We start from the raw sequence: 27005 nt of genomic DNA, 5'->3' as shown, positions 1-27005 counted from the left end.
CCTGGGACCGGTTTCTGGCTAATCAGCCGTCATCAGCCAGGCTAGCTTGAATCCAGCGGCAAAATGAGCAAGGGACCCACGTCTGGGCATACCCTGCCAACTTAGGGCGAACAAAGCAAAACCAAAGGGGATAACGGACGGAGTGTTGAACATTGCAAGCACTCAACCCCAGTTAACTGATCTAGGTTAAATCCATCATCATTCTTTAGCTCACTCCACCACCCCAGTTCCAACATGGCCATATGTAAATCAGTCAGACCCCATGCCTCATGGGAACAGTCCAGCCCGAACTGCCAAGCCATGTCTTCCTTGGACCGAAAACAAGCATCCTGGGACCGGTTTCTGGCTAATCAGCCTTCATCAGCCAGGCTAGCTTGAATATGATGTATGCCAATCGTGCTGGTCAAGTCCTCTTGGTGCCCAGACTGTGGAGTTTTACCAGTCATGAGAAACAGTGGAAAGAGACAGGTATCCATAGCCCCCTCCTTCAGATTGTGCCAGAGGAAGAGCTGATTCAGGGACTGAAAAACAGGCCTGCCAGAGAGCGCACAGCCTAGTTAGGGAAGTCTGCTTGGCCACTCACCAAGCTACCGCATACAGGGGCCATGTAGAATTTTATGCTACAGGTGGGATCACTGGAATTTTTGCAGCTGTGCACATTTTCCACATAGTTATGGTCTAATCTCACTTGCCACATAATCCATTACATGATGCATAATTTTTAGACTTCTTGCTCATGTGGGTCAAAAGACACTAAAAGAGTTCCACAATGGATGCCGTGCAATTACAAACCATCCATAACTGGTCACCTTTCAGGTGCCGATTGCTATATTTGGGTATAAATCTGGCACTAATGAAGTTAAACCTGTGCCCAGACAATGCAATCATGTGTTAATATGACAAAATAGCGAACTAATACTACCACGAAAAATGCCACATTAGGTGGCATAATTTGCATTTTCTTACTGTATAATTTTGTCAACCCAGGCACATCTTTTGGTCCTCTGTTTCCCCATAACTCTAGTGGACCTGATTAAAGATCATTAAGATATGACAATCTTGTTCAGAACATGTTTAGCAAAAAGTGGAAACATTGGCAACGGCCAACATAAGGAAAGTAAGCAGATTGAATAAAGCAATCATGATACATGTTTATGTACCTAGTCTCCTACACATCTCAGCTCTAAAATGCTAGTTGCTAATAACCTGCTGCAATGAGATGTGCATTACAGTAGTTGCATAATGGAAGCAAGGCTGAACAGGTCTCAGGCTTCCACAGCTCACAGATTGGGCTGTGCTGCCTCTGATATGTTGCCAGAAGTCCTTGGAGAAGCAAGTCCCTGAGTGATGACTTGGTCCTCTCTGCCTGTGGTTAGAGCTCCTTTTATTGTAATTCATACAGAGAGGTGCATGGGAACGTACTCTGCAATCTACCTTCCTATCAGAACAGGTACAGTTTGGGCATCAGCAGCACTGGGGTCTCTCAAGCGAAGAGCAGGTAGAACAGGGCCACCAGCATTTCAACCTTCAGTAGCATAGGTAGGCCTCTGGCCGCCCGTGGTGGCCCTTGCCTTTGCCGTGTGTAAGAGCGGAGGGAGTGTTGGCGATTTCCTCGGCAGTTGCCAGTGACGGTCACAGGTATGGGGTGACGGCGTCATGGCGGCCGCCACCAAAACTTGTGCCGCCGGGTGCGGCCTGCACCCCTCTTCCTTGCTACACCACTGTCAACCTTTCCTTGCTTAAGGAACAGGCACAGCATAATTATCTGCAGTGTGAGATTCCTCATTGGCAGATCAGGGTCAGCATGGCATCAGCAGGGTATGCTTCCCTCATCATAGTCAAGAGCATGGGCATATGTACAGCAAACTTGCCTCCCTCAAGGAACAGGCACAATAGAAGCAGCCTTATAGAAAGCTTACTCCACAGACGGAAAAGGTAGCCCATGAGCATCATTAGTGCAAAGAACCTCCCTCCATCAAGGAGCAGGTACCACATGGGGATCCTCTTTGCAAACTTCATTCCCTCATAGAACAGGCATTGGAGTGGCATCAACAAATCAAGATTTTCTGTCATTTCTTGGATATCCACAAGGCAAACTTCTTTCCTTCATATCTCAGAAGTGCAAGCTTCACTCCTCAATCCCCACTGTTACAGCATTACCTTAGCAACGTCAGCTTCCCTTCTTTACGTCATGGGCACCAAAACTGGCAGTTGCCCTCTCCCATAGAAAATAACCAGCACAGAATCAGTATTGCAAGCTTTCTTCTATCAGAGATTAGGTGAGTGCAAGCTTTCTTCCCTCACAGAACAGGTACAGCATGGACATTAGCAGCGGATAAAGCTTTTCTCACTTACCGAACAAATACAGCATTTCACCATCGGCACATGCTTCTCATCTTCCCAAAATATTGTGAAGCACAAGGGTCAACAGTGCAAGCTTCCCTCTCTCACAAAACAGGTACAGCATGGACACAAGCCGTGGATAAACTTTCTTTCACTCACTGAACAGATACAGCATTTCAACATCGGCACATGCTTCTGATCATCCCAAAATATTGTACAGCAAGAGGATCAGCAGTGCAAGCTTCCCTTCCTCACAGAACAGGTACAGTATGGACATCAGCAGGCAGCAGCAGATAAAGCTTCTCTCACTCCCTGAACAGATACAGCATTTCACAATCGGCACATGTTTCCGGATTAATCAGGAACCAAAGGTCTGGATAATTGGCCATTCAAGCATCGTCAGAGTGGCACGGTGGGCAGAGATCAGAGAGTGGCGGCATGACTTCTCCGCCACTGAGATAACGTGGCTAGGTTACCTGGGTATGCGCTGGAACAAGCTTATGAGGAAGCTACAATAGAGACTTGGGAGGGGGATCGCTCCTCCCCATATTCTGGTCATACACCTGGGAGTGTACGACCTGACTACACTGGGGAGGAGAGGACTGCTACAAGTGATGAGAGACACCATGTGTCATTTGAGCACTCAGCTGGGGGCATGCAAACTGTGGTGGTCGGAAATTTTACCTCGCTCGGTTTGGCATTGGGCCCGATCTGGAGACGCCATGGAGATATCGTGCAGAAGAGTGAACAGCGCCATGCGTAAATTCACAGAGCAAAGGGGATTTGGCTTCATCAGACATGGGTTACTTCATGGCAAGTCTACTGGATGCTGGTAGGCGGATGGGGTTCACCCCTCAGGGGTAGGCATGGACTTATTTCTGCTGGATCTTGGGGAGGTCTTGGGAGCGACAAGAGGTAGATAGGAATTTCGGCTTGGGTGGGGGGCCCTGGGAGTGACGGCGGCCACCCCCAGAGCTGTGGAGGTGTTACAGGGTGATCCAGAGTCTGCAAGGTACAGAAGGGTACTATACTGCAGCAGCACAACAAGGGTGCTAAGCCAAGGATACCCAGAGATGTCTTAGCGTGTCTCCTGTAAGAACTACGGCGCCCCGCTAGTCCTACGGGCAGTTGTGGGCCTGAGCAACCGGGGGCTGCCTGGAAGGCTCCCCCCACCTTTGGGGGGGTCGTGAGCAAGGGAGTGGACTGGCGGTCCACTGATTGGTAATTACTGTTTGGCGACGGCCACTGTGCAATTTGGCTCATCAGGTGGGCAGGCGGCATAGGGACGGGCCTGTCCTGGGATCGTCCGTAAGATAACCCACCATGTTGGCATATTGTTTATGCAAATAAACCTGCAGCAAATTTCTCCACTAAGAAGGTGTCGTGTGGTTTACTTATGTATGTTGCTGTATGAGAACGGGTGAATGTTGCCGATATTGGCACTATGTTCCTGTGCCAATTTCTTCCCTTTGACCCTTCTAGTATTTGTGGTGCAGTAATGGGTAAATAGCATAGCCGTGCACACACTTTAATGCAAGAGACGGGAGAAGGGGGTGCATGAGTGGGTAAGCTGTGTCGGCGACTGCGACCTGAAGGTGGTTGCTGCAGATATCCACGTGCCTCTTCCCTGAAATACTTCCCTGGGACTAGAATAACAGAAGGGGCGGGCGTTTAATGAGACAGCAGAATGATAAGGGAGACGGGTATGTGAAAAGGGGTAAAGGGAGCATAACAGAATGAGGGAGTACCCAACGTCTGGCACAGGCAGGCAGCAGGGCACGGGGGACAGATGGGAAGTGGCCCTTGGGACTCTGAGAACTCTGGGAACAGAAAGGTTTTCGGCTAAAGGGGCCGACGAGAGGGACGGGGTACCAGTAAGCTCCAGCTCGGATTTGTATAACCATGGTCGATATTCCCTCCATTTAAATTAATTGATATTTCTTTTTCCCTGCATTTCAATTGAAGCACTTTTTCCTGTGTAAGGATATTTGATGGCCATTTATTTCAAGACTCCACCAGCTAACTCCTGCCAAGTGGTCAATTATTTGGCAGGCACGCTCCAATATAGTTTCTGCCAATTTACACTTCTTCCACTTGGCCAAGCATGGACAGAATGTCAAAATCACTTTTATTTAGGGGGCGAGTACTATGGTACATATATGACTTATGGTTTAAATTGATGATCTGCGTTGTCTACTTTTTTATGTTTATAAAATGATGAAACATCACTGAACCTTATGGTTAACTCCATAGAAAAAGTAGAAGGGACAATGGGCATTTCTTTCCAATTCAGGCCCATTCAAACAGAAGTTAATACACATAAACACATAAAATACTGTACCTTCCAGGGTCGTCTAAGGGCTTTTCTGTAAATTGATTTATTCCACTTGGGCCATAGTTCCAAATTCTTTCTTCAGCTGCTATGTAGTAATGTCTTTCATGTGGCTGCGTTGCAATCTTTTTAGGACAGTTGGTACAATTTCTCACTTCATAAATTGCTAGCATCCCAGCTGAATGGCAAAAGGAGACACAAATCAGTTTAAGTATGTTTTAAGAAGACATTTGGATAAACATAGGGCAACACCGGGGGTTGAAAAAGCATTTTCAAGGTGATCGAAGAAGTTCCCATGTTCCATAACAAATCAATGTACATGCAGTGGGATCCATGCATTGTCTTAGGCAAGAAAGTATTGGCTGCTGACTGGCAAACTGGTATGTTTCCATTCTAAGTAGAACAGCAAATATTGCATTAACAAACTTCCTGTTGAGGCGCTATTTAGCAGCAGTTGGCAACTTTGTTAGGATAAGCTATTTTACTCCATTTATCACAGCAGTGGTCAGTGTGTAGTGCTGTGGCAACAAAAAACATTGGCTCCAATTCACAAAGCCAGAGTGTAGTTTGGTATTCACAAAACGTGTATTTACCCCCAAAATTCAGTTCGCTCGCCTGTAAAATTACACACTTAGGATGCCATTTAACAGGTGGGAGTAAATCTCTTCACGGGTAGAGCTACCCACAAAAGAGGTGAGTAAACATACTCAAATTAGCAAATTTGTTGGTATTCTGAACATTTTGCGGACGATTTAGTACCCTGGAAATGCTTCTCGATGTGCACTTAGCAAGGGCAGGAGCAAATGTAATATAGTGGCCTTGAAAGTGGAGAGAACAACCTCAAAATTGGCGGAGGAGTAAGAGAAGTGGGTTGTCCATTGGAGAAAAAAAAATCAGCTGAAAGAATAAAAAATAAAAATGCGAGTAGACTATTGTGTGTTACCCCTATGCAAACGTAAATGTGCGTAATGTACGGTTCCGCATGTGTAAATAGTAACACAATGTTTGAACTACTCCTGGGAAATTGGAAATATTACAGATTCCCAGGAAGAGCTGTGCAATCCTTTATCATTTCCATGGTACTCACAAGTGAACCCCAAACCTAGAAGGAAACCCACAGGAATAAATGTACCACCACGTGTTGCAGATTGATCCATTGCCCCGTACTGCACTTTATTCTTTAATGGGCAGGAATGTAAAACAATCCTACATTTGCATAAATACATGAAACGTCCTTTAGGAGGAAGTCAGAATCATACTATGCTTTCACAACGCCGGCAATAGAACGAACGTACCGTTAGAATGCATTAGTTTAGCACGCAAGGCGTTACAACGACTTGCTTTAGAAGGAGCACATTGGTGGAATGTTGTTGGATTTAAAGTCCAACACCTTCCCTACTGCTATGCAGACTGGAGTTGGAATAGTAAATGATCCTATTCCAAAGTCCAGAGCCCCTCTAAGGCAAGTCATTATAATGACTGGTGTGCTGCACGAATACGTACTAATGACGTATTCGATCTAATAACGGCGTGATGTAGGCATGCAAGCTAAATGCATCGTACATTCTATAAATACACTAGCTATCAATTTATTTTCAGTATCACAAACTCTTCATACTTTTGGTTTTTTTCCCAAATAGTTTTCATGGTAAAGAAGCAATTTTTACACCATTTAGATAGGGCTCCCTGAAGTGAACAATCAATCAATCAGCATTTGTAAAACACAACACTGTCACCCCTAAGGGTATCTGGGTGCTGTGCCTCCATCGAACAGCCAGGTCCTGAGTCTCTTTCTGAAGTTTGCCAGTGAGGGGGGGCTGTACGGAGCTTGAGAGGAAGGTCCTTCCAGCTCGTGGCAGCGATGTAGGAGAAAGAGCGGCCTCTGCTGCAGCTGTGACGGATGCAGAGGGGTGTGCAAGGGTGAGAGAAGAGGAGCACAGGTGTCTAGAGGGCTGGCTTTATGCTTTCTTTTCGTGACCAGCTGTACTGCGGAGATCTAGTGCTTCCTAGGTAACTGTCTATTGAGACATGTACGTGCATCTTGCAGTCAAATGTGCCTTATGTGGCTGTTCCTGTGATCAGGTCGACTTATCCTGGAAGTGCTGAACATCTCGTCATGAGGATGAGAATAATTCTCTCCGCAGGTCACAATAACTAAGTTATATGCAGGCATCCCAGACATACTTGTAGTCTGGAATGTAAGCATAAATCCTGGTCTGTTGTCATTTTCAGGACGAGCCTGGAGTCAGCGCGCAAGCACTGCTCTGGGGAAGATCTGCTGTAGTTCAGTACGTGAGGGAATCCCCGCCCACATTGTTCATTGTCTTGTGGCTTTGTCCTTTGTAATGCTGCCTTCGGATTCATTTATAGGCTTGTTAGTCCCTTCTTAGTACAGCCAGGCCGTCATTTGTATCCTCCCAAGGATACTGTCGTAATTTGACGATGGCCGGGTTAGCGCTTAGCTTCGCTACACGTTATTTCCCTAAACTTGGCCATATTAGAAAACGCCATTTTGTATGTTACGGTGGCCATTTTTGGGAATGAGCGGCCTTGTGGTCAGCATGCCCTTTAGTCCTTTGTCCGTGCCGCTGACCATCCGAGTTTGCCCAGCAACAGGCTATTTTTTAGTAACGGTCAAGCCTGTACATGCGCAGTCCCAACTGACCAGTCACCCCTCAGGAATGTTCCGCCAAACTGACCAGTGGAGTTGTAACCCCTCCCATGAGTTGGCTGTGTTCCAAAAATGACCATATATGTACATAAAGCTTTGTAACCTTGTACCGCCTATCTTTTATTACCTGTAAAAATGTATAAAAGAAGGATTCGCACCAGTGTTCGGTGTGATACTTCTTGCATTGCCGAAGGGTGCTGTAGGAATGTACCACCACCCCATGGGGTCTTAATAAACTTGTCTTTTGTACTTTTCAGTTTCCGTGCCAACAGTTCTTTGGTGTAAGTGGGTATTTCTGCGGAGCATGTAGGCCTTGGGAACCCAATACCACAAATTGGCGACCACGAAGGGACTCATCGTCGACTCGGATGCCCGAAGGAGAGGTCGTGACGAAGGATTGGAAACTCGCCATGGACGCGTACGCTGCCAACGAGTGACCCGAGTCTTGGCACCCACGGTGTTTTCTTCCTTTCCTTCTGATCTGACCTTCCAGGTGGCGCCGGTCTCCGACTGAGATCTTGATCGTCTGCGTTGCCGGATAGTGCCATTTGGCTGATTCGATTAAAGACCTTGGCAGTTGGAATCTGGACTTTTGAGATTTGGGTAAGATTTGTGATCGGTAAGGTAGTCTACGGACGCTTACTGAAGTTCTATGACTGTGACTATGATTTGAGTTAGCTAACAATTTTGACTTTATGAACTTTGAACCTATATGTGTAGTGCACTTCACATAGGCAGGCATGTAGAGATGTTTCTCTAATTTCGTTTGTATTCTGAGCGGCACACTTGTGTGAAGTACTGTAAGTGCCATTTTTATGGTATCACGCTTTCGTGGTACTTTTTGAACATGCCTGTTTTAAGCACGCTCCGAGGGATGTGCTGTTTTGGAAATGGTACCACAATTAGGTTAGCGGAATCACAGCCGGCTCCCCCAGAAGGAACTCCAAACCGTGAGATGTATGTGAAATTCGGCCTGCCCCCTATACTGTACAGTAAATTATGGCATAAATACACTAGAACTGATCCCGAGTTGCAATGGCCACTACATGGGTCGTTTGATTTACGAAAGGTTCAGTTTGTGGAGCAATGTTTGTTTCAGCGCAGGTCTAGACAGAATATGTTTGATTGTGTACAAATGTGGGAGAAAGCGGTGCGTGAACGTATGAAGCGTGAAGTTGCATTGGCGGACAAAGAGCAGCGCAAGGCTGCTCGAGATAAAGCTTTACAGCTTGAGGAAAAGGAGGCACAGGAAAAGAAAGAGAGGGAGGAACGGGAACGTAATTTGCAAACGACCGGTCAATTTCCTATTCGACGACCGCTTTATCCTGTCCTTAATAATGAAATTGATGATTTTTCGTTATTAGATCGATCACCGCCTCCGTACGTTCTTCCTACGGCTCCGACTGAAGATTCTGATGATGAAGGACAGGATAAGTCGGGAAAAGGGGATAAGTCCAGTGTCAGGTTATCTGCGGAGAGATCCGCGGAACTGCGTAGTTGGGCCCGTAAATTGAATTTAAATCATGTAACTGTGTCTGACGTTGTTGCTGAGAGGGGTAAATGGACAGAACGAGAACTGATGTGTTTTTTGAATACTCTTGCTGATGAAGTTGTTACTAAATTTCGTAAATATTCAGAGACTTTAGAACCTAAGGCTGTGTCGGTTCATCGTGAGAATCTGGATAAAGGTCTATTTGTTCTTGCAGATGTCGATACATTTTTCAAACAACTGATCAAGCTACGGGATGAGACGTCCAGGTTGCGGGAAGAAAAGAAAAAGGATAAGGAGTCCGTGCCGGGGCCAACAGAGCAGTCTAAGGAGTGTTCTCTCCGGGGTTCAGATAAGAATTCTAAAGTGCATGTTATGCCTATGCGTGAAGCTGCACCTTTGTATGTTCCATCAAAAGGGGACGGTACAGATGAGGATAAAACATCGAAGGATGCGAAGGGGTACTTTATATATAATTGGGTGTATACGCCCTGGAATAGAGCAGATGTTATGGCGTTAAAAAATTCCTTACCCGATCTTCGTAAAAATCCAGCCGCATTCTATGAAGGGGTGGAGGGGGCCATTTCCTCCTGTGTTATGACTCTTATTGATATAGATCTCTTTTTTGGGTTAATTCTTCCGCCTGATATGTGGAGGTCGATTCGTAAAACTAATGATGAAACAATGCTTGGGGGAACGTGGAAAGAAATAAACCAGGCTGATTTAGACAGGGAACCTGCATGTAAACCATGTGATTTGATTTTAGACCTCCCAGCGGCTATCTTAACTAAACTAAAAACGCTTGTTCCCTCTAAAAAGATCGATTGAACCATGCTAGCTTCGTGCAAACAAAAGTTAGATGAAACGGTATCAGATTTCTTTACACGTTTCGAAGAGGCGTTTCACGATTACAGTGGTCAATCGTTAACAGATGATACGGGTAGGCATTTGTTTGTAGATAAGTATGTGGCTAATCTCCTACCGGAGATTGCAAAACGATTAAAGACGAGTGAAAGTTCCTGGGCCACGGCGACCCCTGCGTCTTTGTTAACTATGGCTCAGTATTTTGAGCGTCAGGAATTAGAGGCTAAAGAAAGTGTTGATAAGAAAGCGAAGGAATTGAAAACGAAGGTGATGTTGGCACAGGTTCGTGGAACGCAATCTAGAGGGAATGATAGAGGTAGACGAGGAGGGAGTAATGCGTCGTATGGTCGTACGGATATAGCGGAGGACCAATGTGCCTATTGTAAGGAGTTTGGGCATTGGGCTGAAGATTGTCCGGTACTTTGTGAGCAATGTAATCAGCGTGGTCGAGGAGGTGGAAGGTCGAGGAACAGTTATTCGGGGGTGAGAGGTGGCGGAAGTGATCGTGGCAGGTTTGAAGAGAGGGGCCGTGGCCAGGATGAACGTAATACCTTTGATAGACGGAACCAGTATCAGATATCGGAGGGTGAGAATGTGGAGCATCAGGATTATGTGCATGCATAGGACTGCGTAGGATGGGGTACGGAATCAGTTGAAGTGCCAGTAGATCAAAGAGGTCCATATGTATCAGCGGGCATTTTGGGTTCTACTGATCAGTTTTTAGTCGACACAGGAGCTACTCGTAGCGCTTTGTCCAAAAACTTGGTTCCGAGGGCTCCCCTGTCTGGCGAAACGATAACATGTATAGGGTTTGATGGTACACCCTCTCCTAGCCCATTATCACAACCTCTTGCACTTTGTATTGACAAATTCTTCAGTTTTGGTCCATTTTTGTTGTCACCTCACACCCCAGATAACATTCTGGGCATTGATTTGCTCAAATATTTTCGAGCAACGATGCGCTGCGCTCCCGAGGGAGTGCGAGTTATTTTGAACGATAATTATCCAGATTCAGACAGATTTTGTACTATTCAAGAAATTGAGGCATTAGCCTCTCTCCCGCACACGTTATGGGCGACCTCAGACACGGATGTGGGACAGATGCTTATTCCACCTATTCGAATCACTGTGAAGGAGGGAGTACTCTTGCCACGTGTACCACAGTATAAGATTTCCAGGGAAGGTGAAATTGCCCTGACGCACATTGTTCAAGATTTGATCATTGCAGGAGTAGTGGAGGAGGTTCCTTACAATGTTTGCAACAGCCCTATTCTTCCGATTCTTAAGAAAGACACTGACGACAAGGTCTATCGATTTATTATTGATTTGAGAGAAATTAACAAAATTGTCATTCCCCAATATTCGGTGGTGTCCGACATCACGACATTGCTCACATTGGTTCCCCCAACAGCGACGACGTTTAGTGTCATTGACCTGAAAAACGCGTTCTTTTCCATCCCCATCCATCCTGATAGCAGATATTTATTTGGCTTCACGCTAAATAATAAATCGTATAGATTTTGTCGTGTTCCTCAAGGTTACACTGAGAGTCCTAGCATCTACAGCCAGGCTTTAAAAAGACAGCTTGATTCTTTTGAATTACAATCTGGAGTAGCCCTTATACAGTATGTTGACGACCTCCTGTTGGCTGCAGACACTTATGCACAATGTGAGGAGAGTACGCTTGCCTTGCTTTCCTTTTTGGCTCAGAACAACCATAAAGTTTCTAAGAAAAAGCTTCAATACTGTAGACCCAAGGTGACCTACCTGGGTCATCTTTTGTCTAAGGAGGGGCGTGCATTAACATCAGATCGAGTTCAGGCAATTTTAGATACACCAGTCCCCCACACTCAGAGAGATGTACGTGCCTTTATAGGATTAACGTCCTTTTGTAGACAGTGGATCATGGGGTTTTCGCACATTATAAAACCTTTGTTAGCGTTACTGTCCAAAACTACACCAATGCCCCTTGAATGGACAGATGAATGTCAGAATGCGTTTGAACAATTGAGACAAGCCCTTTGCTCTGCACCCGTTTTAGGTACACCAGATTACACAAAGATTTTCACATTGTACGTGCACGAGAAAGATGGGTGCGCGTTATCAGTGCTAGTGCAAGCACACAGGGATAAACAGAGGCCATGCGCGTACTTTTCAGCCATTCTTGATCCTGTAGCACGAGGGTTACCTGGGTGTTTTCGAGCAGTTGCAGCAACAGCAGTAGCTATACGGCAGAGTGAGGGAATAGTTTTATTGCACAAATTGTTGGTGTTAGTTCCCCACGCAGTAGATGCCCTGTTGAATCAAACGAAAACACAGTATCTCACGAGCGCACGTTTGACAGGATATGAGCTCACACTTCTGGCGCCACACATCACATTGAAAATATGCGCTACCCTGAATCCTGCCACTTTATTGCCTTTTCCGGTCGAAGAGGGTCAGGAGGAAAAACATCATGATTGTGTTTTCCTGACCGAGGAACAAACAAAGGGTCGTGTCGACTTACAGGATATGCCACTTCCAGATGTGGACGGGGAACTGTGGGTTGATGGATCGTGTTTGAGGCTGCCAGATGGCACGACCTCTGCAGCATATGCGATCACGACACTTAAGACAGTGGTAGAAACAGCACGAATACCACAGAAATCGGCTCAAGCAGCAGAGCTGATAGCTTTAACAAGAGCCTGCGAGTTGAGTGCTGGCCTATGTGTGAACATCTACACAGACAGCCGGTACGCTTTCGGAGTAGCGCATGACTTTGGCTTACTCTGGAAAGAGCGTAGGTTTTTGACCTCTCATGGAGTACACATTATGCACGGAGAACTAGTGCGTGATCTCCTAAACGCGTTGCTTTGCCCAAAGAAAGTAGCGATAATTAAATGTAGTGCACATAAAAAGATCACTGATAAAGTGGGACAAGGCAATGCTTTTGCAGATAGCATAGCAAGACAAACAGCTATGTCTCGAACTGACTCCCCCATGTATGTAACAAAGTCACAGGCTGAGCAATGGCATAATGCTAGAGCGGAGATACTAGATATCCAAAAATCAGCGACTGAAGCAGAACTTGTAGCATGGGCAACAGAAGGGGTACTGGATGATGAGGGTTGTTGGAGAAGCAAGGACATGGAGAGATGGAAATTGCCTGCAGCTTACTTGCAGGCGATGGTTCAGATGACACACTGATTAGCGCATGTGGGTGCTCTTGCAATCACTCGATTGTTAACGCGAGTTTGGGAGCATCCCGAGATTGCCAATACTGCTAAGAGAGTAGTGCAGACCTGCTTAATATGTCTACAGCACAATCCTGCAAAAGGGACTCATACTCCGAAAGGAGGGTTCGTTCCACCTTCTGCACCATTCGAGGTACTTCAAATGGATTACATCCAGCTTGAGCGCTGCAATAACCTTAAGTATGTCTTAGTGGTGGTGTGTGCTTTTAGCAAATGGGTTGAGGCCTTCCCCACGAAAGATAATACAGCTTTGACAACTGCTAAGGTCTTGCTCAAGGAGTACTTCCGTCGATTTGGAGTTTGCAAATTTTTGTGGAGCGATAATGGGCCTCATTTTGTTGGGAAAATAATGGAATATGTGCTAAAGGGACTGGGGATTCAGCAGAAGTTTCATGCTGTGTTCCATCCTCAGTCAGCAGGTCTTGTTGAGCGGTACAATGCCACGTTGAAATTGACACTGGCTAAGATTGTGGCGTCCACGTCATTGAAGTGGCCGGATGCCTTACCGCTAGCATTGCTCTCTCTTAGATCAGTGCCCCACTCTCGAACTGGCCTCACACCATATGAAGTGGTGTTTGGAAGGCCTATGAATATATGGGGAGTTCCTAAGCCGCGATTGTTACATGACGTGCCTTGTATAATGATGAACGATTATTTGGCACGATTAACAAATGATTTGCTTTCTATTCATCAACAGGTTCGAGAAGCGCTCCCTGACAACTCCATTGGAGAGGCCCATAGTCTCCGTCCTGAAGACTATGTGATGGTGAAATCGTTTGAGAGGGCAAACAGCTTGGAACCGAGGTGGCGTGGCCCCGAGCAGGTCCTTCTGGCAACTCGAACGGCTGTACGAGTGACCAACAGAAAGCGGTGGGTGCATTCGACTCACTGCCGCCGCGTCTCTCTGGACCTGGCGAATCCTACTGTGCTGTCCGACTACAAAGAGATCTTGGATAACGAAAAGAGCCCAGCTGTGACGTCGGCCGAATCTGAGGGAGCCTTCCCAGACCACACTGTTTCTGGATGACAGCGCTACGATTTGCGGCCAAGATAGGAGGAAGATTTTCTTTTTGTGCGAGACTGGTTGGTTACCGCTCTGGGGTTTGTGAAACGGAAGCCGGGAATCTCAAGGGGGGGGGATCAGTTCTGCCAAGAGTAGCGACACCCGTCTTGACCCCGGAGAAGAAAACAACGGCTACCTCGGAGCTCAGCACCATTGTTTTTAATTTTTGTAGTTGAACATTTGAGACATTGTGAACTCTTGAACTATGGCGTCTTCTGCATCACGAGACAAGAGAATTCTTGGTGCCATTTTGTTCGTACTGACAATCGTGGTGATAGCAGTAATAGCCTGGGTAGTAGAACTTGTGGTGCCTGTACGAGAACATTTGCTGCCGACTACCCCGGCTCCATCTGAACATTTTCACTTCACCTTGCCCTACCATGAAGAACGGCACCGACAGACTTACCTGAACAATAGCTTCATTCAGATTTTGCATCATACTCATAATATGACGAACACTTCTAACTGTTGGGTGTGTGGGATGTTGCCTGGTCATCAGAAGAAAGGGGGCACCCCGCTCATCCCACTCCCATTTTCCCATAATGGTTCCTGTAACGCCTGGTATACTCTCCTATTCACTTTACGATGACCAACGAAAGGGGGGGTGCTTTTCCGTTTGAATAAAAAAAATGTTATCATGACCGGGATGGATATCCGCGAGCTGAGGGTACTCGATTTGAATGGGAAGAATATCGCCCGACAATATGTCTGCACCCCGAATTTACAGCAATCAAAGGAACATTAATATGTCTAGCTCACATGTTATAAATGTTATAAATACTAAGGCTGATCTTTGCATACGTAATAAAGGTACAATCCCGGTTGGAAAAAGTGAATGTAACACTACACTTACATTTGACAGTTCGAATGGCATCTCATTTGTGGCATCCCGAAATACCTACTTTATTTGCGGTACTAAAGGTTATCATCAGCTCCCTTTAGGATGGTTAGGCACATGTTATGTATCGTTTGTATTGCCCCCTGTATTCATTGCCCCACCAATGTATCACAATGATTATATACTCTACCATGATTTTGTGTTAAATAGAGTTAAACGTACTGTGGTCTTGGATGACATTGACCAGACCGATACTGCCTTACAGCAATATGTAGACTTTAATTTGGGATTGTTTTCCTTTGTGGGGGCTGCCTTGAACAGTCGGAAAATACGACGACTGACTCGTGTTGTCGAGGCCGTAGCCAATGACACTGCTATTGCATTGGGGAACATAACGAAAGAACTTCAGACTTCTAGAATTGTTACGCTCCAGAATCGCATGGTTCTAGATGTGGTTCTAGCTGACCGCGGGGGGGGGTCATGTAGAATCATCGGAAGTAACTGCTGCGTGTACGTGCCCGATAATTCGCCTTCCGTTTATGATGCAATCTCAAAGCTCCACAAAATAGCTGCTGAAATACACCCGGACAATGGTACTTGGACTCTTTCGGGGTGGTTCTGGTCGATGCTTACCACTTGGGGCTGGAAACTGCTGACGATTTTATGTATCATTGTTGATATACTGTTCTTTGTATGTTTATGTATACAATGTGGCCCTGCCTTATGTTCTATGTGCTTATCAGCTTGCATTCCATCCAGACGAGCTCTTGCCCAAAATGAAATGATGCTTCATAAAGAAGTTGCTCAAATAATGTTAATTGATATCGAAGATGAGTACCCTGACTACGTCCACTATGAGGTAGCTTCAGCTAAACGCTAAAAGGGTCGTCTGTCGTAATTTGACGATGACCGGGTTAGCGCTTAGCTTCGCTACACGTTATTTCCCTTAACTTGGCCATATTAGAAAACGCCATTTTGTATGTTACGGCGGCCATTTTTGGGAATGAGCGGCCTCGTGGTCAGCATGCCCTTTAGTCCTTTGTCCGTGCCGCTGACCATCCGAGTTTGCCCAGCAACAGGCTATTTTTTAGTAACGGTCAAGCCTGTACATGCGCAGTCCCAACTGACCAGTCACCCCTCAGGAATGTTCCGCAAAACTGACCAGTGGAGTTGTAACCCCTCCCATGAGTTGGCTGTGTTCCAAAAATGACCATATATGTACATAAAGCTTTGTAACCTTGTACCGCCTATCTTTTATTACCTGTGAAAATGTATAAAAGAAGGATTCGCATGAGTGTTCGGTGTGATACTTCTTGCATTGCCGAAGGGTGCTGTAGGAATGTACCACCACCCCATGGGGTCTTAATAAACTTGTCTTTTGTACTTTTCAGTTTCCGTGCCAACAGTTCTTTGGTGTAAGTGGGTATTTCTGCGGAGCATGTAGGCCTTGGGAACCCAATACCACAATACGGTCCCTTTATTTGGAGTGTTACACTGTACGTGTTATTTAGACTGTGAGCACTATTTTCTTTAGTAATGTTCCACTACTGCTTTATTTTGTTTATTTTATTTTAGAGACTTATTGAGCGCACAAATACCCATGGGTGTCTCAGCGCTGTAGATCATGCTAGCAGGAGGAAGCTTAATTATTGATTAAAGAGCCATATTTTTTTTGTCTCCTGAATGTCAGTAAGGATGTAATTGTCTTGATTTGAGGTGGTAGGCTATTCCAGAGTGTGATGGTAGCAACTATGAAGGACCCGTCGCCCCATGAGACTTTTTTTGTTCTTGGTACCATGAGGAGGCTTGCTGTAGATGAACATAGGGTTCTTGCAAGAATGTAGGGGCGTAGTGATTGCATTGATTTGAAAGCAATACATGAAGTTTTGAATTTTGCTCTGTTTCTAACAGGTAGCCAATGTAGCTGTCGAATGATGTTAGAAATCAGTTTAAATTTAGGGGTCCATGTAAGCAGTCTAGCTGCAGCATTTTGCACCAGTTGCAACTTGTTTAATACTTTTTCCTGAGTATTAATAAAGAGCCCATTACAGTAGTCAATGTGAGGGATGACTAATGTGCTGACAAGAGTCTTAGATATTTACAACAAGGGGTGGTGAGGGACAGAGTCTCTGAATTAAACAGAATACTCTCACCCAGTCAAGAGATCAGGGCTAGATCCAACACCGTTTTTTAGCTCACTGCACCATCCCAGTTTCAGAACCTGGCTGTATGCAAATTAGTCTGTTCCTGTCCCAGTGCATGATGGGAACAGGGCAAACCAAACTACAAAAGCCAATTCTTACACTGGGAAGGAAACAAGCTACCGGGGACCGGTTTCTGGCATTTCAGCCTCTTCGGCCCGGCTTGCTTGAATCCTGATGGTGCAATGAGCAAGGGACTCACATCTGAGCATACCCTTCCACGCTTAGGGTGGACAAAAATATTTACAACAAGGGGTGGTGAGGGACAGAGTCTCTGAATTAAACAGAATACTCTCACCCAGTCAAGAGATCAGGGCTAGATCCAACACCGTTTTTTAGCTCACTGCACCATCCCAGTTTCAGAACCTGGCAAGAGTCTTAGAAGCAGAAATAGGAAGATAGGGGAGGAGTTTCTTTATCATTCTGATGATAAAAATGATGCTGAAACAACTGCATTTGCATGGTGCATGAATGACATTTTATTTTCAAAAATGACCCCCAGGTTTCTTACCTTAGCAACTGGAGACGGAGGTGATCCCAGTTCTACTGGCCACCAAGTGGGGGACCAGACGGGGAGAAAGTTGCAAAAAATCATCTGCAATCCATGCACGAAATTGTGAGTAATCCCTGTTGGAAATTATGGGCCATTTTCTCTCCATTGTTGTTAACAGCCAACACCAATTGGGTGTCGTCTGCATATGATGTTAAGCCTCCCTCCCGTTGTGCGTGATTTCTCTGATTATTGTGTTCATCTGTATTCGCGTGAACGCAACTTCGCCGGAAGCCTTGTTTTAAATTGCTGTCCTATTCACTCCGGGAGAGTAAATCTTGCTGCTCGCTGCATACCAGCCACACGGAGACCAACTCACCGCTGGACGCCACTCTGCTCCTGGGGCCCTGACGCTGTGGTCTCGCCGCTCCACGCCATCGCAGCGGCTGGAGACTACAGCTCCCAGAGGGCAGTGCGACGACTTCCGGCCGGCCACTTCCTGCCGCTGCGCTCCCGGAGGCGCTACTTAAACAGGGAGTCCCCTCGGTGGAGCGGGGAGTAAATCTTGCTGCTCGCTGCATACCAGCCACACGGAGACCAACTCACCGCTGCACGCCACTCTGCTCCTGGGGCCCTGACGCTGTGGTCTCACCGCTCCACGCCATCGCGGCAGCTGGAGACTACAGCTCCCAGAGGGCAGTGCGACGACTTCCGGCCGGCCACTTCCGGCCGCTGCGCGTCCGGAGGCGCTACTTAAACAGGGAGTCCCCTCGGTGGAGCGGGGAGTAAATCTTGCTGCTCGCTGCATACCAGCCACACGGAGACCAACTCACCGCTGGACGCCACTCTGCTCCTGCGGCCCTGACGCTGTGGTCTCGCCGCTCCACGCCATCGCGGCGGCTGGAGACTACAGCTCCCAGAGGGCAGTGCGACGACTTCCGGCCGGCCACTTCCTGCCGCTGCGCGCCCGGAGGCGCTACTTAAACAGGGAGTCCCCTCGGTGGAGCGGGGAGTAAATCTTGCTGCTCGCTGCATACCAGCCACACGGAGACCAACTCACCGCTGGACGCCACTCTGCTCCTGGGGCCCTGACGCTGTGGTCTCGCCGCTCCACGCCATCGCGGCGGCTGGAGACTACAGCTCCCAGAGGGCAGTGCGACAACTTCCGGCCGGCCACTTCCTGCCGCTGCGCACCCGGAGGCGCTACTTAAACAGGGAGTCCCCTCGGTGGAGTGGGGAGTAAATCTTGCTGCTCGCTGCATACCAGCCACACGGAGACCAACTCACCGCTGGACGCCACTCTGCTCCTGGGGCCCTGACGCTGTGGTCTCGCCGCTCCACGCCATCGCGGCAGCTGGAGACTACAGCTCCCAGAGGGCAGTGCGACGACTTCCGGCCGGCCACTTCCTGCCGCTGCGCGCCCGGAGGCGCTACTTAAACAGGGAGTCCCCTCCGCGTCGCGGACGCGCGCAGAGGGCGCCGGGCGAAGTCCGGGCAAAGGGCGGGCCCTCTGAGGCCCTCAGAGGTCATCAGTGGTCGGGCGGGCCACCCCTCTAACAATCCTCTCGAAAGGTGAGCATTCCATCTGGATAGTAAAATGGGCGACTGTAACGCTATTAGCAACATCACTGATGTAATCACCCAGGGCGTTGAAACCTCTGTGTCTCTCATTACATCTTTTGAGACATTGATAGACACTGCATTTAATGAGATCGTCGAAACTGAGAAAAGGTTCTCAATGGGTTCACTTACCACTAACCAATTAAGTGCAACAGGCAGTTCAAATGGTAACATGCACATAATCCCTGAAGTTATCGTGGTCAAACCATCACATTCTGCTGTTAGTGTGCCCATTGTCCTTGATGACGAAAATACTGTCACGTATATAGCCCCAGCCGCAGCTCCAGACCCTGCCTCATTATTACCAACTACTGAGGTCACTACTGAGGTCACTGAGAACACAGGAGCTAAGCGAAAAAGGGGCCCAGTAAAATTAACTCACAACAACAGGAAGCAGCCCCTTAGGAGTGCTAACCAACCAACACCACAAAGTATGTGGAGCAGGGGAAAGAAACAGAAACAAAATCAACACACAGTATCCGTGCAGGACCAATCCCATCTGGGTGATGTCGTAGTTATAAATAATGACGGCTCAAATTCAATGTCTATTTCCACTCAGACTGAATTCCTCAATGCAAATAGTTACCATTCCAAATCAGAGGGGAATCTTATTGAGACCATTGCGGATACAATTTTTAAGCAACTTGAAGGTAAAATGATCAAACAATTTAATAATATTTTTAAAAGACTTGACAGACTGCAAAATGTAATCAAAAATGATGATGCCAAGAGAAAAGGTACAGTGTGTTTGGATAAATTAAGAGTTGAACGTCTGCTAAAAGACCTGGAATCCACCACCCGTGCGCTTACTAGCGGCGATCACATTACAAATAGGGTTAAGGAACCACAGGCTGCTACTAATCTACCCACGACTATAACATCTGTGGTGACCAAAAGCATAAGAGGAAGTAATCCGCCTGACTCCTTGACTAAATCTCCTTCGCCTTCCAATGTTGTTACCAGCGCCCCTGATTCCTTGACTAAATCTTCCACCCCTCCCAATATTGTTACCTGCGCCTCAAAGAAAAATCATAAAAGTAACCCTGTTACAGGCACTACAATGCAGAAGGCTTCCACGAATTCCAGCCAGCGCCACAATAAGACCCCACATGAAGACACCAGGCCTGTCAAACACCAAGGCCCTGCCTTACATCTTCCACCTGAGGCGTGTCCTTACGTCTTAGTTCTGGCTGGCATCCCACCTCTCAGGGAAGGACAAGGAGAATCGTGGGTTCAATTGCATAACAAATGTATCGACTGGTTAACGAAGCACAAGGGGGTGGGTTATGACATTTCCAAAGAGATTATATCAACACGCCGAGTAACTTGGGTAGGTCCTCTTTTTAAAAACATTAATGGGGACTGTATCGTAATCAATTTTAGGAATCCAGGCACTGCGAAATTTCTGTTGAATAAAAACTTTGTTCAACATGGCCCATCCACTGTGGTGACCCCTTTACCGTTAAATTACTTTTATCGTCCCCCACACAAAATGATGCAGCCCCCACCTGTATTCCCATTACATAACAGGTTCTCAATATTTCATGACCTGGGAACACTGGATTGACTGTCCCCCACTATTGAAGAACCTGTTTCCGTGTGTTTTGCTCTTGACCATACAGTGGAAATACTATCTGAGGTACCTCCGCTAACACCCAAGACTTTTTCACTTAAAACACCACGTGAACAACAGGGGCATATTACAACAACACTTTCCCCAGGAATTGACCAGGGCCCTTGCTTGAGGCCAGATAAAAATCTGTCCATCATTAGCTGGAATATTGCCGGCCTGAAGGCCAAGATGGAAATTACCTCCTGGAAGGACTGGGTCAATTGCCATGATGTATTAATGTTTCAAGAAACCTGGTGTATTGATGACTTGTTATTTGAGGGGAACAGCTGCCATAATAGGATTGTTTCGGCCCCCCCTTTAGGTCGTCCTAGTGGGGGACTATCTATCTGGGTCAAAATATCTGCAGAAGTTAAAGTCGACATACTCCAAACCAACTGTCCAAGTTTCATGGCATTATCATATACTCAAAGGACAAGGTTATGTTTGATCAGTTTCTACAATAACGACTTTTTATCCCAACCTAATCGCAATTTTATTCTTTTATTTGATTTTATTGATGGAATTATGGATGGACAGAAATATGGGAAATTTGACGGCTTCTGTCTAGGAGGGGACTTCAATGCCCATATACATTCTAGAAATCCCTCATGTAGAAGAGGTACAGAACTGTCAAATCTCCTTGCAACTAGAGATCTTGTAAATTGCATGGAATACGTTGGCACGGAAACCAGTGCTGCTCCATTTCCCACTTTTATTGGTCACGGGGCGGTACTACAATTGATTATGTTTTTGTTTCACCTCCTGTCGCTAATGCTTTAACAAAGGCTGAAGTTGTATGTAAAGTTTATAGCGACCATTACCCTATTGTTATGTTATCTAATTGGGGTTTTCGATTATTCATTTGGAAAGGAAATTAATACATTCCCTCAAATTGGACGTATTCTCACTCCAATATAGAGTGAATGACAAAAGCAGACCTATTTCGTAATTTGTGACTGACTGGATTCAATAATATTTATATTGGGAATATCCTTTGTGGACTATAGTCACTAGAAGAAAAATTACTACAAGCCTTGAAAAAGCCCTGTGGGCGAAACGCGCGTCGGCTGTTTTCTTCCTGTGGTATATGAGAATAAACAAACTTCGATTCAAGGAGACCTGTTTGGACTATTCTATCATTACCTCCTGAGACTATAATCTTTTCTTGGACCGAATTACATAGGGCACTGAGATTACCAAGATTGTGTCAAGTAACACTGATACTACCGCTTGCAGAAATAATGAGAAGGGTGTGCTGAGGTATTCTATTTTTGTACCCTATTGTTATTCACCTACTACTTCCGAGGGGTAAGTGCTCAAGAAATGAAATATGTGTAAGAAACCTGGAGGTATCAACTAATAAATTGAGGGTAATTTGGAGGGGCGTGGATAACAGGGGAATCCTAGCAAAAATCATTAAAAAACACCCAGTTCTGATTGAAAACTGTCTCACTACTGATGACTACGGGGTCAATATAATTACATCATTTAGTGAACTCTGCTCTATAATAAAAGGTGAGATTTCCAGAACTGCTTCGAGGAAATCTGAGGAAACACCTAGATGGTTTGATGCCTCTTGTTCAAAGGCAAATAGGAAGTTGAGAGCTGCCCTAAAAGCCGAACCTAGGGATATCCCACAAATAAGGCTACTCAGAGCAGAGTACAAACTTACCCTACGTACCAGATCTAATGAACTGCTTAAGACCCACTGGGGTTCCTTGGCACGCTCGGCCGAATTGAAAGATACTACTGGGTTTTGGAGGGAGGTAAAAGAGATAAGATCTATGGGTTCAAATTTAACGGCAATCAACTGTAACATCACCGGACCTACGTGGGTTGAACATTTTGCTAAAATTTATGCCACACCAGACAACCCCACTCCAACCTTCCTCCCCTTAAGCCCCCTTAATATCTCTGTGTCTGAGGTTGAGGATGCCATATCTGAAAGCGCAGGAAATAAAGCCCCCGGCCGTGATGGGCTCTCAATTGATCAGTTAAAGTGTGAGCTTGATTTTTGGGCTCCACTGCTATGTAATGTTTTTAATAATTTAACGAATGAACAAATTCCAGAAACATGGTCGTGTAGTACAATCGTCCCCATTTTCAAGAAAGGCGACAGACTGGACCCTGGGTGCTACCGCCGCATTTCGTTAATCGATAACACCTTGAAAGTTCTGGGGAGGGTTATCTTTAAAAGGATTAGAACCTGGGTGGATGAGAGTAAGATTCTACATCCCAGCCAGCTCGGTTTCCGTAGCAATGTTGGTACGGTGGAACAATGTTTGAACCTGAGTCTGATTATGGCAAAATATAATATTGCTAAGAAATCCCCTCTATATTTTGGTTTTATGGACTTAAGTTCTGCATTTGATTTTGTTAACCGTTCCCGCCTATGGTCCACCCTTCTTGATTATGGTTTGGATGATTACTTGGTCCACTTTTTAGCTTTTCTACATAGTGATCTAAGAGCACGTGTGCGTATTAACCAATCTGGCGAAGTCTCTGACGACATTAGCATTGGTAGGGGGGTCAGACAGGGGTGCGTGCTGGCCCCCCTCATCTTTATTCTTTATAGTAATAATTTGAGTTGCTCACTGAGTATTTTAACAAAAGATGTACCCCATGTAAATGGAGTCCCTATACCTACCCTCCTTTACGCTGACTATGCGGTCCTAATGGGCCGCACACCAAAGGCACTTCGCACTTTAATCTCAGGCTTTGTCCTTTTTATGGCAGACTTAGGCCTGACCACTAATTTAAAAAAATCCTTCATCATGAGCTGTGGTCCCAAAAAATATAAAATTGCTGAGATTAAATCAGGGTCAAATGTTTTGAAAAGCACTTGCACTTTTCCCTATCTGGGGCTGCTATTTTCAAATACTGGTTCGTGGCAAGCACATGTATCTTATGCTAGGAATAAGTTGGGTAAAGCCATAAATTGTGTCACCTCCTTGAGACAACCCAACTATGCTGATGTGATTACACCACTAGTTAAGATCTACCAAACCCAATGTATCCCAACTGGTACTTATGGCGCCGAGGTTTGGGGTTACACAAACTGTACCCATATCCAAACTGAAGAAAACAGGTTCTGTCGGAAGGTGCTGGGTGGGGTTATTTGTTCCCCTCACTATGTATGCCACAATGAATGGAAAGGGGCGACCACTCGGTCCCCCCGAACGTATGGTAGGGGGCCCGGATCCCCCTGGGAAGCCATTTTGGGTGGGGGGCGTGTCTCGGCTGGTATGCCCAAAGCGGCGTAGCCGGGGCGCGCCTTTTCCCGCCCAAGAAGGGTTGTCCTAGACACCTACACCGTTGGCCACGCCCCGTAGGCGTACAGGAGGAGGGTACACGCCCTCCCGAAGAAGAATAAAAGGAGCAGCAATCCAAAGAAGCATCCTCTTGTTCCTGTGCTTGGAAGCTGCACCCTCTCGTTGCACGTGAGCCCTCGACGGAACAAGGAGCAATTTTTGAGAACTTGTAATTTTTGTGTTTCTCTTCCAGCGACTCCGAACCTTTGGATCCAGGACCTCATTGAGCAGCTGAGCAGCAAGGGTCGAATATCCGACAACGATGCCTGGCAAGAAGGCCGGAAAGAAGGCAGGGACTGAGCAGATGCTCCGCATGCTGATGAAGGATATGGCGAGCATGAAAAAGCAGATGGCGGCAATGAACAATACCGGCAGACTGAAGAAAGTCATCGGACCAGCATTGCCGGGAGTAGTCCCCGCTGGGAGAGGTAAAAGGGCCAGGAATAGGGCGGCAGGGGGGGAGGCCCCAGTTCCAGAGTCACCCCCGGCAAGCCCGGTTAGTCCAGTTGAGGCCCCGGTACCGATCCCGGACGCGGGCCAACCGATTCCGGTTGTAGTTACGCCCACCAACGAGGAGGATATGCCTCCGGAGTTGGCCGCCCAGTTGGCCGCATGGCTTGACAAAAATACAGGGGGTGCTGCGGCACCTGGAGACACGGCCGAAGAGGCCAAGTTGCTAATGAAGCAGTTGCGGCAATCGCGAGATGCTGCGAAGGCGAATCTCCCTCTTGTCCACCCACAGGTTCCCTCGGAAGGACCGACGGCTGGCGGTGGAAAATCAGCGGGACCAGCTATGGAGTCGGGTAAGCAGCCATTGCCAATGGCAAAGGAGGGGTCTTTACCCTCAAGAAGGGAAAAAGTAGTCCAACATATTCCACTGGCCACGAAAGAAATGATTTGGGCTGATAAGTATGTGAATATGTTTTCGCTCCTGACTGACCATCACGAGATAGAGTATGTTAAGGCTCAGAAGGATTTGTGGCACCCGAGTGTGTGGCGCGCAAAAATGGCAGGGTTCAGGGTAGATGAGACGATCTCAAATTGGGCCAAGGCCTTTGCGATGTTTACTGCAGTCATGGGGGAACGTAAGCCCGAGGTTTTGACCGAATTGGCCTGCTATCAGACACGCATAATGGATTTCTATGAAACATATGAGGGCGATGAATGGAGGGGTTATGATAGCAAGTTTCGTAAGGCCAAGGAGCACGATTCATCTCTGACGTGGGACTGTCTCGACTCCATCTCTTGGCAGAAGCAGCTCCTGCCGGGCACGACGAAGTTGTCTTCGCTTGGCGGGAATGGGTCGGCGCCCTCCCGCCATCAATCGGCGGCGCCCTTTCGAGCAGGCCCCGCTGGTGACCACCAACCGAGGAGTGGTGGGAATGGGGGTAGAAAAGGGGTCTGCTGGAATTTTAACAGAGGCAAGTGCACGAGGCCACAAGGGACATGTAAGTTCAGGCATGAGTGTGCAGGGTGCGGACATTCTTCACACCCTGAGAGTTCGTGCAGAGCCAAGAATGGGGATACCGGGGGTAGAGGAGGTGCCAAACAGGTCTAATGTCGACCACGGGGTACCGCTACCTACCCCCGTAGATATCATGGCAATGATCCCCTGGCTAAACGAATACCCTGATCATGTCTCCGCTGGGGTGTTGCGGGACGGCTTCTCGTATGGTTTCCACATCCCGGCGGGGGATTTTCGGGGGGAATCACTGTGTAAAAACCAACTGTCCGTTCAGCAGAACCCGGTGGTGGTAGAAAGAAAGATTGCAAAGGAAGTTGCCCGTGGCCGGGTCGCCGGCCCATATAGGCACCCGCCAGTCACTAATTTCATTTGTTCACCGTTGGGAGTAGTCCCCAAGATGGACCCAGGTGAGTTTAGGTTGATTCATAACTTGTCGGCTCCTAGGGGTCATTCGGTGAACGATGCAATTGACCCAGGAGTTTGTTCGGTACGGTACGCATCCTTCGATGAGGCCGTTGCCATGTTAAATCGCCTGGGGCCCGGAGCGCTGATGGCGAAGTCAGATATCGAGTCAGCGTTCCGGTTGCTCCCGGTACACCCGCAGGATCAGCGTCTGTTAGGTTTTGTGTTTCAAGGACGCTACTACATGGATAGATGTATGCCAATGGGTTGCTCCATTTCTTGTTCTTATTTTGAGACATTCAGTTGTTTTCTGCAATGGGCGTTTACCAAAGCTACGGGCTATACACAGGTTATTCACTACCTAGATGATTTTTTGTTCTTGGGGGCAGCCGGTGACACGGAATGTGCGCAGGCGTTACGGGAATTTTGCACTCTCATGAAGCAGTTCGGCGTGCCATTGGCACCGGGCAAGACGGTGGGACCATCTACTTCACTCGAGTTTCTTGGAATTGAGCTCGATTCGGTGGAGGGATGCTTCCGTTTGCCAAGGGACAAAGTAGCGAAATTCAGGGCCTCTCTCGAACTGTGCATTAGCAAAGAGAAGGTTACTCTCCATCAGTTGCAGCAAGCAGTGGGCCAGCTTAACTTTGCCCTTAGAGCGATACCAATGGCCCGCCCCTTTTCCCGCTCTATTGCACAAGCCATGGTTGGTCTCAAGGAAGGGCACCACCGCACAAGACTGTCTGCAGAGGTTCGCCAGGATATGCGCATATGGTTGGCATTTCTGGCGGATTTCAACGGTCGAGTGGTGTGGGGCAAGCCACCAGCGTCCTCGGACGAGCTGGGTTTATGGACCGACTCGGCAGGGAGCGTGGGATTTGGCGCCATCTTCGGTAATCGATGGTCGGCGCAAACATGGCCGATGTGGTGGCACACCAGTGGGCTCACAGGTAACATTGGGTTTCTGGAGTTGTTCCCCATTTTTGTGGCTCTGAAGGCATGGCCGGATGAGTTTCGTGACCGCTCAGTGGTGTTTTGGTCCGACAACATGACCGTAGTCGAGTGCATAAA

The 27005-nt window shown here is 47.1% G+C and overlaps 1 protein-coding gene across 1 annotated transcript in view; it reads right to left on the bottom strand.

Moving 5' to 3' along the window:
* Positions 1-27005, bottom strand: part of LOC147683721 (ceruloplasmin-like) — a 427036-nt gene that overhangs the window by 222410 nt on the left and 177621 nt on the right. The window contains exon 6 of the mRNA XM_086944094.1: positions 4685-4853. Coding sequence (XP_086800220.1) covers positions 4685-4853 — 169 coding nt within the window. The remainder of the gene's footprint in view (positions 1-4684; positions 4854-27005) is intronic.

The sequence above is a fragment of the Lissotriton vulgaris genome, chromosome 11 (assembly GCF_964263255.1).
Source record: "Lissotriton vulgaris chromosome 11, aLisVul1.2, whole genome shotgun sequence".
Classification (NCBI taxonomy): domain Eukaryota; kingdom Metazoa; phylum Chordata; class Amphibia; order Caudata; family Salamandridae; genus Lissotriton; species Lissotriton vulgaris.
Note: the sequence above shows the minus strand (reverse complement) of the source record. Positions and strands in the feature narration are given on the sequence as shown.